Source organism: Suncus etruscus, chromosome 7 (assembly GCF_024139225.1).
Source record: "Suncus etruscus isolate mSunEtr1 chromosome 7, mSunEtr1.pri.cur, whole genome shotgun sequence".
NCBI classification, from domain to species: Eukaryota; Metazoa; Chordata; class Mammalia; order Eulipotyphla; family Soricidae; genus Suncus; species Suncus etruscus.
Window position 1 is genome coordinate 123,948,535 of NC_064854.1, and position 18,542 is coordinate 123,967,076.

Consider the following 18,542-nt stretch of genomic DNA (forward strand, 5'->3'; position numbering starts at 1 on the left):
TTGTCTTTCTTCCCCTTCACTCTCTTTCCTTTTCCTCACTACACTCTGGGGCCAGAAGTGTTTAGGCAATCCTCATTTAAACCATTGCATTCCTTTATGCAGTTATTCTAAATATCAAATATAAGAAATATCATCCTGTATTTATCTTTCTTTTTTTGGCTTACTTTATTTAACATGCTATCTTTCAGCTATTCATGTTGCAACAAATTGCATGATTGCATCATTCCTTACAGCTTATGTACATGATCCATTCTTCTGTTGTTGGACATCTAGGTTGATTCCAACTCTTAGCTATTGTATTGAATGCTGTAATGAATAGTACTGTGCAAACATCCTTTAAATGCACTTTTTTTTCTGTCCTGGGGATAGATACCCAAAAGTGGGTTTGTTGGGTCATATGGCAACTTGATTCTGAGTTTACTGAGAGCCTTCCATACTGTTTTCCATAGGGGTTGAACTGACAACATTCCCACCAGCAATAATTGAGAGTACCTTTCACCACATCCCTACAAGCACAGATTGTTCCAAGTATTTTCGCTATGTGTCATTCTCACTGTATAAGATGATAGCTCATTGTCATCTTGATTTGGATTTCCTTAAGTGATGGTGAGCATTTTTTATGGGCCAAGTTGGAGAGTTGTCCATTATTATTTTTCTCCCATTTTTTGATGTGGTTTTTGGATTTTCAGCATTAATCTGTATACTTTGTATATCATGGAGAGCAACCCTTTCTCTGATTGTTGGGTTATGTCTTGAGTGAAAATAACTTCCACTAAATAAGCTGTCTTTTAATTTTAGCCTGTATTTTCTTTGCCATCCAGAAACTTCCTAGTTTCATGTAGTCCCATTTGTTCAGAGTTGATTCTGTTGCCTTTATCATTAGGCATCATGTCCATGAAGACTCCTTTAAGGTCCGAGTCATGGAATGTTCTGCCTATGTTTTCCTCAATGTATTTTATTGATTCAGGTCTGATCTTTGATCCACTTTGACTTGCCTTTTGTGTAAGGTATGGGATATGGATCCAGGTTTAAATTTTTACATGTGATTATCCAGTTGTACCAACACCTTTTGTTGAAGAGGCTGTTTTTTTTCCATTTCATTTTTGACTCCTCTGTCAAAAATTAGTTGACAAGATGATTTATCATTGGATATTTTATTCTGACCCATTGATCCAAACGTGTTTGTTCCAATACCATGCTGCTGTGATAACTGTGGCTTTGTAAGACAGCTTCAAGTTTTTACAACTTCAATCTGTAATAACAGCTTCAAGATACCTCCCAGTCCTTGCTTTTTAGTATGACCCTACTGCTGCTCTGACATAGACCTACTCAAAAGAGACTTCCCTTAACACTGAGAAGACTTAACAACAATAATGTCCTGCTTACTGGACAGGGCTCTCTGCATTGCCCTTTAATTGTGAGGTGAAACTAGAGGATGCTCGACACCAGCCTGACTTCAATGTAGGATATGTAGATTCCAGGATCTTTTGCCAACAACAGAGACTTTTTGAAAAATAAAACTGTATTGACACTACAGGGACTTGGTTTAGACAAACTATTTTGCCGGAACCTACAGCAGGTCTTATGCCAGGAAACTTCAGGGGTAGGGTCTCCTTGTATTTATTCCAAGGCTTTTCCTTTCCATGTCACCCATATCTTGGTGGGCCTAGGCAAACAATAATTGCCACTCTAACACCGTTTTTACTTTGCTCCTTTGACTCTAAACCTTAAGTAAATAAAAAAAAACCCTACTTAAACTTTTGAGGTTAACATAAACTAATATGCATATGCATGGGAATGTAAAAAATACTATGCCTTCAAGTGGAAGCAGAGATCAACAGATGGGAATACATTAAACTGAGAAGCTTCTGCACATCAAAAGAAATAGTGCCCAGGATACAAGAGTCACCCACCAAGTGGGAGAAACTATTCACCCAACACCCATCGGATAAGGGGCTAATATCCAAAATATATAGGGCACTGACAGAACTTTACAAGAAAAAAGCATCTAATCCCATCAAAAATGGGGAGAAGAAATGAACAGACACTTTGATAAAAAAGAAATACAAATGGCCAAAAGGCACATGAAAAAATGCTCCTCGTCACTAATCATCAGGGAGATGCAAATCAAAACAACAATGAGATACCACCTCACACCACAGAGATTGGCGCACATCACAAAGAATGAGAACAGTCAGTGCTGGCGGGGATGTGGAGAGAAAGGAACTCTTATTCACTGCTGGTGGGAATGCCGTCTAGTCCAACCTCTATGGAAAGCGATATGGAGATTCCTCCAAAATCTGGAAATTGAGCTCCCATTTGACCCAGCTATTCCACTCGTAGGGATATACCCTAAGAACACAAGAATACAATACAAAAACCCCTTCCTCCCACCTATATTTATTGCAGCACTATTCACAATAGCCAGGCTCTGGAAACAACCAAGATACCCTTCAACAGACGAATGGCTAAAGAAACTATGGTGCATATACACAGTGGAATATTATGCAGCCGTCAGGAGAGATGAAGTCATGAAATTTTCCTATACATGGATGTACATGGAATCTATCATGCTGAGTGAAATAAATCAGAGGGAGAGAGAGAGACGCAGAATAGTCTCACTCATCTATGGGTTTTAAGAAAAATAAAAGTCATTTTTGCAACAATCCTCAGAGACAATGAGAGGAGGGCTGGAACTTCCAGCTCACTTCATGAAGCTCACCACAAAGAGTGGTGAATGCAGTTATAGAAATAACTACACAGAGAACTACCATAATCATGTGAATGAATGAGGGAACTAGAAAGCCTGTCTAGAGTACAGGTGGGGGGGGTGGGGTGGAGGGAGATTTAGGACATTGGTGGTGGGAATGTTGCACTGGTGAAGAGGGTGTTCTTTACATGACTGAAACCTAATCACAATCATATATGTAATCAAGATGTTTAAATAAAGAAAAAAGTTTTAAATAAACTAAAAAAATTATAACACTTTACATTTCTGAGAAGTTTAGAAACAAGTATAATTATATTCAGTGAAGTGTTTCCTTATAGTAGCTAACCACTTCTTTGTAAAATAACTGTTGACAAATCAGAAAACAATGGATAAATGTTTTCCTTGGATTGTGTGAATTTTAGTAGAAAGCAGAATGAAGTCATTATACTGATTATAGACACTAGCAAAACAAGAAATAATTAGATGTATACCAAAAGATTTTGCGAGATGAGAGGGGGGTAAGCAGTTTTTGTGAACTTCACAAACTGAAAACCAGTTAAAACATGAAAGGCTCTAAGAAATGTGGAACATAGTGGGACAGTGAGATCTACCTTAGTTAGGAACATTCTTTGCAATTGAAGAGACAGGGGAGTATTGTTTCTTTTTTTTTTTTTTTTTTTTTTTTTTTGGTGCTCAGGGTTACTCCTGGCTGTCTGCTCAGAAATAGCTCCTGGCAGGCACGGGGGACCATATGGGACACCGGGATTCGAACCAACCACCTTTGGTCCTGGATCGGCTGCTTGCAAGGCAAACACCGCTGTGCTATCTCTCCGGGCCCCGGGAGTATTGTTTCTGATGTCAGTAACCCCACAGGTGTAGAATTATGTATTTCCACATAAAATAATAAATATTTGTTTATAAGCAGTACTTGTAGTAATTAGACCAGTAATACAAGGCTATGGTTCTTAAATAAAGATTTTTTTTTAATTTTTAGGTCAGACCCGGCAGTGCTCAGGAGTTACTTCTGGCTCTCCGCTCAGAAATCACTCTTGGCAGGCTTGGGGGACCATGTGGGATGCTGGGATTTGAACCACCGTCCTTCTGCATGCAAGGCAAACACCTTACCTCCATGCTATCACTTCTGCTCCTTAAATAAAGATTTATTAAGGAAAAAAATACAAGGCTCTGGTTCAATGCTAGAACATAGTGATGGGGGGTTTGGGGCTCAGCAGCGCTGAGAACTACCCACCAGGGTCAGACCAGGCAGTGCACTGGGTGTTATGCACTGCAAAGGGTCAAACTAAGGATCTCATATATGCAAATCTTATGATTCAGCCCTTTGAACAATACCCAATTTTTTCCAAGGAATTTTTCAACTTCATCATTTTATTTTTATTATATCACCATTATTTCTAATAAAAATATATAAAAATAAAATTATTCATAATACAGTAATTTAAGGCACTAAATGTTCAAACACCAATCATACCACCAGAGTGACTTTCCCTTCACCCAGGTCCCCAAAATCCCACTCACCACAATAGCCTGCCTGTAGTATATGCAGGCACAAACAAATTTACTTTATATTGCTTGTTACAACACAAAGGAAAATGGAATATCAAAACATAGATCAACATGGGTCAATTCAAATTTACTGTTATCTCTCTGTGTTATCAGTATCTAAGGATTTACTGAGCTATGGTTGGTACTACTTGAGCCTTTCATATTACTGTTTAGGCTCACTGAAAAATTACTACATTACTCTCCCATAAGATTTCCTGTGAGATTGAGCTGTCAGATGGCTGCATTTGGCCACGTGAGATCTATTTGGTGGCTTGGAAGTTTGATAAGGTTAAGTTGTGGAACAGGGCTGTTTCTTTCAGAGAGCATATTCAGCTGTCGTAGTTCATACAGAAAGGATAGTTTGCACCCCTACCTTCCTTTGTATGCCACAGAGATGTCAGATAGGACCAGACTACTTTGGAAGTATCACTGGCCATTACTCTCTTTTAGGGCATGATGGAAGAGCCAAGCCACTTGTGTGTGTGTGTGTGTGTGTGTGTGTGTGTGTGTGTGTGTGTGTGTGTGTGTGTGTGTTTGTAGGCTGCAGTGGGCAGGGGCTGCAGGATATTCCGGTGCCAGGGTGTGTGTGCTCTGTCCGTGTGCTCTGTCCGTGTGTGTGTGTGTGTGTGTGTGTGTGCGCGCGTGCGTGTGTGTGCGTGCATGCATATGCGCACGCACGCTCTGTCCAATCCTCTTCCAAAACGGAAAACCCAGAGTTTTTAGCCCTATAGTCCACTCTCACCTGAGAGGATCTAGCTGCTCATATTTTATTTCAGCTGCCGAGGTAGGCCTTTTCTGTTGTATAGGGTGGCATTCAGTGGTTGTAGTTCATGCATCATCCCTGGATCAAATTTCACTTGACCAAAGAAAGGCTGGGGTCAAGGAGCCAAGTGGTCTCGGATGCATTGGTGGGAAAATAAATAAGGTTAGAACTAAATATTCAAGCCAAAGTCAACGATAATAGAATATTGGGACCTAAACTTAAAAGGCCTTGTTATACTGGCAGGCCAGGGGGAAAAGGTTGGCGATGGTGAATTCTGGGTCAATTGGTGGGGGGAGGTTGACACTGGTGGTGGGAAGGCCCCTGACTCATTGTATATCTCAAATTCAACTATGAAGGATGTTGTTGATAATAATTGTTTCAATAAAATAAAATTTAAAGAAATTCCATTTGATCATGGTATTCTTTTGATATATTTATTTTGGCTAAGATTTTAAGGATCTTTCATCAGTATTAATTAGCAGTGTCCTTTGTTTTCTGTAATATTTTTGTCAACTTTTCATTTATTAGTCATGTTGGCTTCATAGAAGTTGTCAGAAAGGATTTCTGGATTACTGTTTCTTTTATGTTTTGAAAATTTTGAGTATAGGTAAGTATTCTTTGAAAGTTTTGATAGAACTCATGAGCCTGTTTAGATCTGGAATTTTGTACTCAGAAAGATTCCCCTTTTTTTGGCCACACACAGCACTCAAGGGATGCTCCTAGCCCTGTACTCAGAAATTATTCCTGGCAGGCTGAGGGAATTTTACGGAATTCCGAAGGGGATTGAATCCGGGTTGGTCACATTAAAGGAAAATGCTCTGCCCACTATACTATTACTCTGACCCTCAGGAAGTTTTTGTTGTTGTTGTTGTTGTTGTTGTTTGGATTTTGGGCCATATCCAGTGACGCTCAGGGGTTACTCCTGGCTCTGCGCTCAGAAATCGCTCCTGGGTTGGGGGACGTGGTCCATCTTTGGTTAGCGTGCATAAGGCAAACGCCATACCGCTTTCACCACAGCTCCGGCCCAGGAAGATTCTTAATTACATTTTCAACTTTCTTAATCATGATTGGTCTATTCAGGTTTCCTACTTCCTTCTGATCCAGTCTTAGAAGATTGTATGATTTGAAAAATTATTCCATTTCTTCTAGGTTCTCCAGTTTAGTGGCATAACAGTTTTTTTTATTTTTTATTTTGTTGATATGTTGTATTATGTTAATTGACTTGTGTATGTTAAACTATCCTTGCATCTCTAGAATGAATCCTTCTTAGTCATTGTGTATTGATGTTCTTGAAGAGCTGTTGGATTCTATTTGCTAGAATTTTGCTGAGGATCTTTGTTTGCATCTGTGTTCATCCAGGATATTGGTCTGTAGTTTTTTGGGTTTTTTGTTTTTTAGCATCTCTGTCTGCTTTTGGTATTAGGGTGATGCTAGATTCATAGAAATTCTTTGGGAGTGTTTCTGTTTCTTCAATTTCCTGGAAGAGCCTGAGAAGAATTGGCAGTAGGTCCTCTGTAAAGGCTTGAAAGAATTCAGTATTTAATTCATCTGGGCATGGCCTTTGTTTGGGGGAAGACTTTTGATTCCCATTTCAGTTTCCTCAATAGTGATAGAGCTGTTCAGATATTCCAGATCATCTTGGTTTAACCTTGGGAAGGTTATAAGAGTCAAAGATTTTTTTTTAGTTTTTGGGCCACACCTGGTAATGCTCAGGTGTTACTCCTGGCTATTTGCTCAGAAATTGCTCCTGGCTTGAGGGGCTATCTTGGATGCCACAGGATCGAACTGCAATTCATCCTAGGTCAGCCGCAATCAAGGCAAATGCCCTACCGCTGTACCACTGCTCCGGCCCCAAGAATCCAAGAATTTATCCATTTCTTCTAAGTTATCTTGTATTGAGGCATAAAGTTTCCCAAAGTGATCTCTGATTACCCTTTGAGTTTCTGTAGTATCTCCTCCTTTTCTTTCTAATTGAGTATAAGTTTCCTCTCTTTGTGTGTGTGTGTGTGTGTGTGTGTGTGCATGTGAGAGAGAGAGAGAGAGTGAGAGAGAGAGAGAGAGAAAGAGAGAGAGTGTTTTGCTAATTGTTTATAGATCTTGTTTTGTTTTGTTTTTGTTTTGTTTTGTTTTTTGATTTTGGGCCACACCGAGCATTGCTCAGGGGTGACTCCTGGCTGTCTGCTCAGAAATAGCTCCTGGCAGGCACGGGGGACCATATGGGACACCGGGATTCGAACCAACCACCTTTTGGTCCTGGATCGGCTGCTTGCAAGGCAAATGCCGCTGTGCTATCTCTCCAGGCCCTTGGTGTTTTGTTTGTTTGTTTTTTTAAAGAACCAACTTTTGCTTTCATTGATCTTTTGGATTGTTTTTGGGTTTCCTTTTTTTTTTTTTATTAATTTCTGCTCTAAGCTATATCATTTTCTTCCATCTGGTTGATTGTTTGCCTGCTTCTGCATTTGAAGACCTAAAAACAAGAGCGGACCCTTGTTTAGGGCCAAGAGTTGGCAGGGCTATCTGAACTCTTGGTCCATGCAAATAAATTCCTTTCTCTTCTACCCACCTTGTGCTGTAATCTCGATTCCTTGAACTTTCCCTAACACTACCCCAGTGCTCAGAGATCTTTAGTGCCATACCTGGCAATGCTTAGACTATACACAGTAAAGTTTGTAAAGTCAGCAATCAAATCCAGATCAGGCACATGCAAAGCAGAGTCCTAACCTCTGTACTATCCCCAACCCCTTAAATTAAAATTTTTACTTTAATAATAAAACACATTATTTCTCTTTGACTTTCACCCACATTTTTGTAACTTTCTATAGCATTTATTCTTAGCCCTAAAATTATTCTCTTGAGTATAGAATATTAAAAATGTTTGATTATGGGCCTGGAGAGATAGCACAGCGGCGTTTGCCTTGCAAGCAGCCAATCCAGGACCAAAGGTGGTTGGTTCGAATCCTGGCATCCCATATGGTCCCCCATGCCTGCCAGAAACTATTTCTGAGCAGACAGCCAGGAGTAACCCCTGAGCACCGCCGGGTGTGGTCCAAAAACCAAAAAAAAAAAAAAGTTTGATTATATGAAAATATAAATTGGGGCTGGAGATAGCATGGAGGTAGGGCATTTGCCTTGCATGCTGAAAGACAGAGGCTCAAATCCTGCCATCCCATATGGTCCCCCAAGCCTGCCAGGAACAATTTCTGAGTAGAGAGCCAGGAGTAACCCCTAAGCGCTGCTGGGTGTGACCCAAAATCAAAACCAAAACAAAACAAAAATAAAAAAATATAAATTGAGTAATGTAATTTAGAATATGAAGTGCCTATTATGAGAAATATTTTTATGATATAATTGTTCACATTAGAGAATGTTTTTGCTTGTTACATGCTTATCATTATGCCTAAAACTCTGGTTATGTGTGGGATAAACATACGAGCAATCTCATTGCTGCCCTCAGAATATATACTTTTGAAGGGGAAAGAAACACAACTTGTAAGTAAAGAATAAGGCAGTTAATGATGTCTGCTGTATGTTGTTTGGCAATAAAGATAATGTCCTATCACTAGACATGTAGTTTGGTTTTTGCCTGTCACTTGAGATGTTCTAAAACTGTTGAAGTTTATCATAAATGTCACTTTTATTTGTTCTGAAATATACAGTCTATTACATTTATCTCTATCTCTCTTATATTTCAGTGAGCGGTTTTTGGTGAGACTGAACAAAAATGGTGGACCACGGAACCCAGAGAAGATAGAACGAATGTGTGCTCTTTTTACAGTATGTGCAAATTCTCTTAGTTTATCTTCTCTTGACTAATTGGGGCCTCCTATGTGGATATTGTCACCCAAGAAACAAGCATTTATCTCTTATTTTCCTACACTGAGGTGATTATGTTGATTTATTTTGTTATCAAGTTTTAATAAAATATCTAAGGAAAACTGAAAAGAGCTATACAGTTCTCATTTAATTCTTATTAAAGGGATATAATTGAGTACCTTCTTTTTTATTTGAGGGCTGCATCCATCTATGCACAAGCCTTACTCTTGACTTTGTGCCCAGGGATCACTCCTTGTGGGCCACTGGGGACCATGTATGATGACAGGTCAGCTGCATGTAAGGCATGCATGGCTTACTTGCTATATTATCTTTCTGGCCCTCAAGCACACTTATTGATATGGGTTTTTTAAAATATTAAATAGAATACATGCTGAACATCTTACAATTCTTTTTTTTTTTTTGGCGGGGGGGTGGGGGGTGGGGGAGTCATACCCAGCAGCACTCAGGGATTACTCCTGGCATGCTCAGGGGACCATATGGGATGGTGGGATTCAAACCACCATCCTTCTGCATAAAAGGCAAATGCCTTATCTCCATGCTATCTCTCTGGCCCCAGTTTTACAATTCTTATTCAAAACCACTTGGAAATATCCTGACATGTAAATATAGTTTATCTCAAGGTATTCTCTTAAATTTATAGCATTGCAGTTTTTTAAAGAGTACATTTAAAGACAGAACAACTAAGTGGCATTCTCTTTCAAGTATCAAATGGAGGGTCTTTTTCTGCTGTGGTCTGTTGTTTAATTTTTTCTGAATAACCGTGCTGCTATTCATTGTCTCATCAGGTCACAGAAGGCTTGGTTATCTGCTTATTGAAAAATGGTTAAATCTCAACAATACCAAACCATATTGGCTTGAATATTTCTCAAGTTGATTCTGGGTTTCTCTTACCCAGTTAATAAAACTGTTCAGTTTGTTTATATTTCTTATTTTAATTATTTTTTTGGTTTGGGGAACACACCTGACTCTGCTCAGTGATCCATCCTAGCAGTGTTTTGAGGACCATATGTGGTGTCAGGAATAGAACCAGTGTTGGCCACGTGCTAAGTACCTTACTCTTTAAATATATCTCCAGCATCAGTCCAGTTTTATTTATCTGAGTTACTTGCTGAAGAGAAATAGGACTGTCATAAATTTCAACCAGTTTTGACTATAAATGGAATATTCACTGATACAAAAATACTTCAAAATCCCTAAGTGTAAGGAAATCTGTTAGTCTCATAGATCCACCACTCTGGATCTTGCTACTTAACTGATGGATGACATGTGTCTCAGAGTCTACATTTTGCCTCTTAAACACAAATGAAATATATCTGGAGATTTTATATATGACTTTCTCTGGAAGATAAAATTGAATTTATTTAACTTTTTAATTCTTTTACCTTTTAAAACCTAAAATGGTGTTGCTTCGGAGTCAGAAAGTATTTTCACAGAAGAGTTTTGTTTTTTTGGGCCACACCCAGTGATGCTCAGGGGTTTACTCAGAAATCGCTCCTGGCTTGGGGGACCATATGGGACGTGGGGGGGGGCGGGGAGGCGAGGGGGATCGAACCACAGTCTGTCCTAGGCTAGTGCTCGCAAGAGTTTTTTTTTAATTCCTCAGATGTACAGAAATATTAGTAAGCCTAGCTAAACTAAAACGATTTTTGTCCCTATTTGAATTGAATATTTAGAAAATTGTATAGCAAGAAGGAGCAGGAAAAATAAAATGTATCCTGGAGATCATTAAATGAGTTCAAATTATTTAGTCAAGGAAAATCAGTGCTCTCTATTGAAAAGGAAAAGATCTGAGGTAAAAGTCCAAATTGCAGTTAATAGGATTGAAGTTACAAAACTGTGGGAGGGAAGAGTTAATGTGATTCTCTGGAGCTGCCTTTCTGAAACAGAATTAGAATGAGATGAGACGCCCCTGTGTTTAGAATGTCTCAGGGACCTTAGGAGATTTTCTAGATCCTGATTTTCTGATATTCTAGAAATAGTTGATATTTTTCTTTGGCATAGCGGGAACAATGCTGTTTGTATCGTCTTTGAATATAATGATTGCAATCCTGTCTATTGAAAAACATGGTTAATCATGATGATATTTAAATATAATTACAGTAAATCAAATTTTTTACTTAAAAATTACTTAAAATTATTTTTCTTTAGTTTTTTGGCCACACTTGGTGGTGCTCAGAGTTTATGCCTGGCTCTGTGTTCAGAAATTACTCCTGGCAGGCTTAGGGGACAATATGGGATGCCGGGAATCAAACCTGGGTAGTCCTGGTTCAGCTTTCAAAGCAAACAACCTACCGGCTATCTCTCTAGCCCCTTAGTAGAATTTTTAACTGTATGTGCTCAGAGGCCTCAATTGTAGTTCCAACTTTATAAATTAGAGACATACATTAATACTCACCCATGATGTGTTTTATTCAACCACAGTGAGAAAAAGTACAAAGCTGCTAAAAATACCACTTCAGTACTTTCTTTTGAAATGTGTCTCCTAATTTTTTGCTTTGGGGGCTCATATACCTAATGGTCCTGAGTGTATAAGCTCAGTGCTTTCAAGTGGGGCTACTCCCAGCAGTGTCCCAGGGACCATGAAGTGCTGGGAATCAAAGTGCTAGAGCCTTTTTTGTCTTCTCCCTGGTCCTAGCCCCAATTTTTTTTAAAGAGATATGAAAATTTTGAAGTTATTCAAAAAGAAAAAATTTAGCGAATTTGTGTTAGCCAAAATTTTCATATTTAAGCTTTAAGTTTGATAAAATAATAAATTTGGTGAGCACCTTTTTTATTATCTAAAACTTGAGTTTCTCATGTGGGTTGAAAGATATTTTCAGATTGCCATATATGTTAAAAACTTTCAGTGTAAATGCAAAAATTGCAGCCATAGTTTTGATCAATGCTAGTATGTTAGTTTACCTTAGCACCAAAATAAAAGAAAAACAAACAAACTTAAGTTTATGGGGTTTACTGAAGTAGACTTTAGAACCACATAGCTTATTGTTCATGGCATAATCCTGATCTCTATAAAGCCTTTGTTTTTGTTTTGTTTTGTTTCCCATGTTAATTTCAGAGCTTTCTATTTAGGATTAATATTATCTAAGAAGAAGGTATTTCATATTTATGTGAATGTCTAATTAGTGATAATTTTGCAGACTTGTAATAAACAGTGATTGGGGATGAGTATGTGAGAACATGTTTGTGCATTTACTCACTACTTGATACTACAGTTTCAGTAATTTTTTGGTATATAAAAAGAATGTTTACTTGAGTTACCATTCAGAAAATGAAATTGTGCTGCGTTCTCTGTATTGGTAGACACAATAGATTCTACATTTATTTATACTCTTTTCACATTTCAACCTAGAATTTTAGGTAGCTATTTCTTGAAATTAAGAATAAACTTGTTGTAAATCTACAGATACTAAAATGTTGCCCTCTTTTCTACAGCATATGTATAAATGAGTTGGCTTTGTTTGTTTTTTTTTGTTTTTTTTTTTTTGTTTGTTTTTTTAAGTCTGTAGCTCTTCAGAAAAAGAGCAGTCCAGCTCAAGGAATTAAGTTGACTGCTCTCTTTCCAATGGAACATTGGAACAACCTGAGATACTGAGCTCTAATGAACACTTCAAATCTTGCTCACATGATGAATGGTGAAAACTACTTTTCACATCTTGTCTTTAAAAGTATTATGGAACACTCATTTATGGGTTTTAAGAAAAATGAAAGACATTTTTGCAATAATTTTTAAAGACAAAAGAGAGAAGGGCTGGAAGTTCAGCTCACCTCATGAAGCTCACGACAAAGAGTGATGAGCTTAGTTAGAGAAATAACTACATTGAGAACTATCTTAACAATGAGAATATATGAGGGAAATAGAAAGCCTGTCTAGAGTACAGGCAGGGGTGGGGTGGGGAGGAGGGAAAATTGAGACATTGGTGATGGGAATGATGCACTGGTGATGGGGGGTGTTCTTTACACCCAACCACAATCATGTTTGTAATCAAGGTGTTTAAATAAAATATTATTTTTAAAAATATTATGGATATTTTAACATGGATAGCCATACTTGGCATTTAGTCTTAAATAGCTTACTAGTATGATATGATATAGGCTAATAAAAATAATAATTTTTCTTAAAATGTTATTTTACCTCAATTATCTTCATCTTACTTGGAGGAAGGGTTGAGCTACATTCAGCCATGCTCAGGACTTCCTCCTGTTCTGAGAATCACTTGCAACAGGGCTCAGAGTGACCATATGTGGTACCAGGAATTGAACCCAGGTCAAGTCCATTCAAAGCAAGTGCCTTACCTGCTGTACTATTTCTCTGACCCCCAGATAACAATTTTTATGTTATATTATTTTTGATAATTATTTTACTGTAAGAATGTTTTATTATTCCATCAAGAATTTGAAGAAATAACCATCTAAAATCTAAATAAGCTTCAGTTTTATCTTTACCTATTAGTTTATAGTGACTCTTCCCCCCCCCCATTTTTATTGTGGTATCATGATTTACAATGCTGTTAACAGTAGAATTTCATACATACATTCTTCCAACACCACAGATATCATCAGAATGTTCACTTTCTTTCATCAAGGTCCAAAGGATCTCTCCCAACTACCCACTCTATCTCTAAGTAAGCACATTCTACTATTCAGTTCAGTTCCCTTTGGATATTTGTTGTTCCCACACTTTGTTTCTTCCCTTTTATTTATTCCAAACTGCTCTGCAGAGGCAAATGAAGTACAGTGTTCTGGGAGTGAGACCTCCTTATATTATGCATTTTAGATGCCTTGCTTAGCCCTTCCTCCTAACCCCATTCTAAACTGTAACAGAATTTTAAATAATGAAAACTTGGCCAGAGAGGTAACTCAGAGGACTAGAGTACAAGCTTTGCATAGAAGAGGTCCAATTCTTTGTTGAACATGGCAAGATCCCTTAAGGCAGCATTTTTCAACCACTCGTACACTAGTGTGCTGTGGGAAAAAATCCAGTTTCATTCATAACATGCAGCTTTGGCTCACACTTAGACTAATCATTAGATTATTTCATAATAAAATAATTATAAAATAATTTCTTTGTGTTTATTTGATTCCTATTCAAGAGAATTACTTTATATATAATCAATATAGGCAGAGTTAAATTTTTAACATTTTCAAATGGTGGTGTGCCTCATGATTTTTTTTTCATGAAAAAAGTGTGCCTTTGCACAATATGGTTGAAAAACACTGCCTTAAGCAATTCCAGGAGAGAACCCTAAGCACTGAGCCAAGAGTAGCCTCAGAACATCAGCAAGTGTGATTCAAAAACCTAAATAAAGAAAGCAAACTCTCAATTCAAAGTTCAGTCAAAATCCTAATTGCCATGTGATTGCTTGTTTGTCCCTTTTTCTGCTTTATTGAACATAGACAATCATCTGTTCTTTTCTGCCCTGTAAAACCATCCTGCTTCTGAATGCATCCCACAGTCTTCAATTTCTTTTAATTTTATGATACATCTTTATTGTTTTCTTTCTTATGAGTTTGGTACTCACCTTTTTTTATTAATATCTTTATTTAAACACCTTGATTACAAATAATATTGTACTTGAGTTTCATAATATAAAGAACACCCCCTTTCACCAGTGCAACATTCCATCACCAGTGTCCCGAATCTCCCTCCTCCACCCCCACTCACCTTCACCTGTACTCTAGACAGGCTTTCTACTTCCCTCATTCATTTACTGTTTATGATAGTTCTCTATGTAGTTATTTCTCTAACTGCACTCATCAGTCTCTGATGAGCTTCATGTCGTGAGCTGGACCTTTCAGCCCTCCTCTTTTGTCTCTGAGAATTATTGCAAAAATGTCTTTTATTTTTCTTAAAACTCATAGATGAGTGAGACTATTCTGCATCTATCTCTCTCCCTCTGACTTTTTTTCACTCAGCATAATAGATTCCATGTACATCCATGTATAGGAAAATTTCATGACTTTATCTCTCCTGACAGTTGCATAATAATGCCATTGTGTATATGTGCCACAGTTTCTTTAGCCATTCATCTGTTGAAGGGTATCTTGGTTGTTTACAAAGTCTGGCTATTGTAAATAGTGCTGCAATGAATATAGATGTGAGGAATGGATTTTTGTATTGTATTTTTGTGTTCCTAGGGTCTATCCCTAGGAGTGGTATAGCTGGATCATATGGGAGCTCAATTTCCAGTTTTTGGAGGAATCTCCATATCGCTTTCCTTAAAGGTTAGACTAGATGGCATTCCCACCAGCAGTGAATAAGAATTCCTTTCTCTCTACATTCTCGCCAGTACTGCTTGTTCTCATTCTTTGTGATGTGCGCCAATCTTTGTGGTGTAAGGTGGTACCTAATAGTTGTTTTGATTTGCATCTTCCTGATGATCAGTGATGTGGAGCATTTTTTCATGTACCTTTGGCCATTTGTATTTCTTCTTTGACAAAGTATCTTTTCATTACTTTTCCCCATTTTTTGATGGGATTAGATGTTTTTCCCTTGTAAAGTTCCATCTGTGCCTTGTATATTTTAGCTATTAGCTCCTTATCTGATGGGTATTGGGTGAATAGTTTCTCCCAATCAGGGGGTGTCTCTTGTATAATATTATGATATATCTTTAAATGGAGTAGTTTCTAAGGTCTAGAATTGTATGATGGGGGTGGAATATGAAGAAATGGAGAGAAAGTAGGAAAAAAAGTCCCAAGAACAACAGCAATAAAAAATAAATGAAAATGGGAAAATGAAGCTAAGGAATGTGTTCTAGAAGAAAAATCATGTTCCATTAAATATAGCTTGTTCCATCAATCATAATAAATTTAAAATCAAGGATCAGAATGAGGAACAAGTTGATAGTGAGAAGTCTGAAACATTCTAACTTTAAGGGAAGTCTGTTATTTTGAGTTAATGTATTCAGTTATAATATGTATGTATACATGAACACACACTTTAGTAGTGTGTTCAAAATATAGTAATGTGTAAGTTATCATATTTCTAGTCTTAGGATCATTATTTCTGAATTGGATTTATTTACTTGAAGATTTATGACATTAAATTTTCCAGGTAGTTATTTTCTTTTTCTTTTTCTTTTTTTTTTTTTGAATCACTATGAGGTAGAGTTACAAAGTATTCTACAATTGAGTTTCAGTCATAGAGTGTTCACCCATCCCTTCACCAGTATATATCTCACTTCCTATTTTCCTTTGAGATACTATGGTTTGCAATACAGTAGTAATTTGTGACTTTAAACTTTAGTACATATGTATATATATATATAAACTTAGATATATATAAATTTAGAAATGGTGCATTTATTGAGATCTTCTAAGACCTACTCTATTTTCAAGGAAACATATCTCGTATATAAAAGTCATTCATGAAAAAAAAAAACAGAATAAATCTCAAATTCAGTGGAGAAAAAACTTCTTAAAATTTTAACTTTACTCACAGCTTTGTAGTTTTACAATATTGTCAATGGGAAGGTTTATGCCTACAACACTCCGGTACCATATCTCCCACCAGTATGTTCATCCTCCCCCACTTTGTCTCTGGAAGCCCCCTTTATTTCCTTTGCCTCACCTTTCTATCCCCTCAAATTCAAAGAATAAATATTTTAGATTATTTTCTACATTGAAAATATTTAACATGACATTTCTGTCATGTTAGAATAAACATGGATAAAGCAACATCATTAATATTTTTAATGTGAAAATTTTTTGTTTTGTTTTTTGGGTCACACCTGGCAGTGCTCAGGGGTTACTTCCAAAGACATGTATATAAACATTCACTAAAATAATCTTATCAATGCTATACTGTTATGTAGATAGCCCTTCCCCAACCACTGATATAAAATGACAAGAGCAAATCAACATGAGGTTCAAACTGACGTTATTTTTTTGCAAATTCAATTAGTAATATCATCTTACTTTTATTGTTGTTTCTCTTTTCTTAGGATCTGAGCAGCAAAGACATGAAGAGAGATTTATATCTTGTTGCCCATGTGATACGAATAGGTACTGTACAACCTCATCTATTAACATGACTAAGGCCAACCCAACTTAAGATAACATGTATCAAGTATGATCCTTATTATTTTAGATCCAGAATTAGTTTAGTTTGTGGTGGAAATCTACCTTAATCTCAGCATATCATTCCTATCTGTGCTCTGGGATCACTACAGACAGGCTTGGGGGAACACTAGGGTACAAGGGATCAGCCACATACAAGGCAGGCACCTTACCAACTATACTATATCATTCTAACCCCACTCTATATAATTGTCTTAGCATTCTCAGTTGATTCCTACCCCCAATCTTCAATTAGTCTTTCAATATAGCCCTGGAATTTTTGGATGAAAACAGGTGAAGATCAAAGAGTTTCTGTCTCTGGTGTTTCTGTTCCAGGTCGGATGCTTCTGAATGATTCAAAGAAGGGTCCTGCTCACCTGCACTATAGACGCCCATATGGATGTGCTGTCCTAAGCATACTGGATGTCCTACAGTCACTTACAGAATTAAAGGAAGAAAAGGATTTTGTCCTTAAGGTTTACACGTGAGTAATATTGCAAATATTAATAATGTGCAATATAATCCATACAGCACTGCCCTTGATAGCATCAGTTCTCAAACCTTATGGGGTACAAAATAACATAGGATAGGAGTTGTGTGTGGGGTTGTTTTGTTGGAAAGATTTTGATCTAAGGCTTGAGGCTTGTGATGAGGCCCAGACATCTATAAACAAGCCTCAATAAACTTCTCAGGTAATTCTAAAGCAGGTAAGTCTGATGATACATATTTTCCCTTCTACCCTAGATTAACCAAACTCATTATCTATTGAAAAACTAATTTCATGTGTCTTGAAAATGCAATTTCTTTTATGTCTTGTTGTTCTTTTAATTTTGTTTTGTTTTGGGCCCCACCCAGAGGTGCTCTGGGGTTACTCAAAGCTTTGTGCTCAGGAGTTACTCCTGGCAGTGCTCAGGGGACCATATGGGGTGCTGAGGATCAATCCCAGGTTGGCTGCATGCAAAGCAAATTTTCTTCTCGCTGTGCTCTTGCTCCGGCTCTTGTGTCTTCTGTGTTTAATACTTTCACCAACTATTGTAGTGGATAATACTGATCATGGCTAATGATGCAGTTTGCTTCATACAGTTATTTTAAGTCCAGTAACCTGTCTTTGAAGAAAAGCTAGTTTTCTGAGGACGTGAAGTTTCACTCTTCACTTTTGTCACCACAAATTGTTTGCCATATCCAGCCAGACATAACATTATTTTTAGTATATCAGTCAATAGATCTGATGGATGGAAGTATATTTATTACTTGTTCTTGTAAAGCAATGGGGAGAGAGATAAATAAAGTTGTCGAATCCAATATGTTATCGTCAGAATCAAACCAAAATTCGCTGCATGCAAGGCAAGTGCCTTACCTCACCATCTCTCTGACACTCATCTGTCTTTCTTTATAAAGACTTAAGGCATGAATAATAGTGAAATAAAAAGTATAGAACATTTTTAAAGTAAATTTATAATTGTGACTTTTTAAATTTATCTTTTTTGCTTTTAGCCCAATATTGTTTTTCCAAGTCAAATCTAATATTGTTACTAGATGTTGCTATATTGTCACGATACTGTGTAATGGACTTTTTATATTTACTATTCTACTCAATACAGGAATGAATGAAATTAA

At 37.2% G+C, this 18,542-nt stretch overlaps 1 protein-coding gene across 11 annotated transcripts in view; it reads left to right on the forward strand.

Annotated features, from left to right (window-relative positions):
* DOCK3 (dedicator of cytokinesis 3) overlaps nt 1-18,542 on the forward strand; it is a 391,971-nt gene that overhangs the window by 234,192 nt on the left and 139,237 nt on the right. For all 11 annotated transcript variants that reach the window (XM_049776670.1, XM_049776679.1, XM_049776672.1 and 8 more), the window contains exons 10-12: nt 8,729-8,810; nt 16,811-16,871; nt 17,262-17,409. In XM_049776670.1, the coding sequence (XP_049632627.1) occupies nt 8,729-8,810; nt 16,811-16,871; nt 17,262-17,409 (291 nt within the window). The remainder of the gene's footprint in view (nt 1-8,728; nt 8,811-16,810; nt 16,872-17,261; nt 17,410-18,542) is intronic.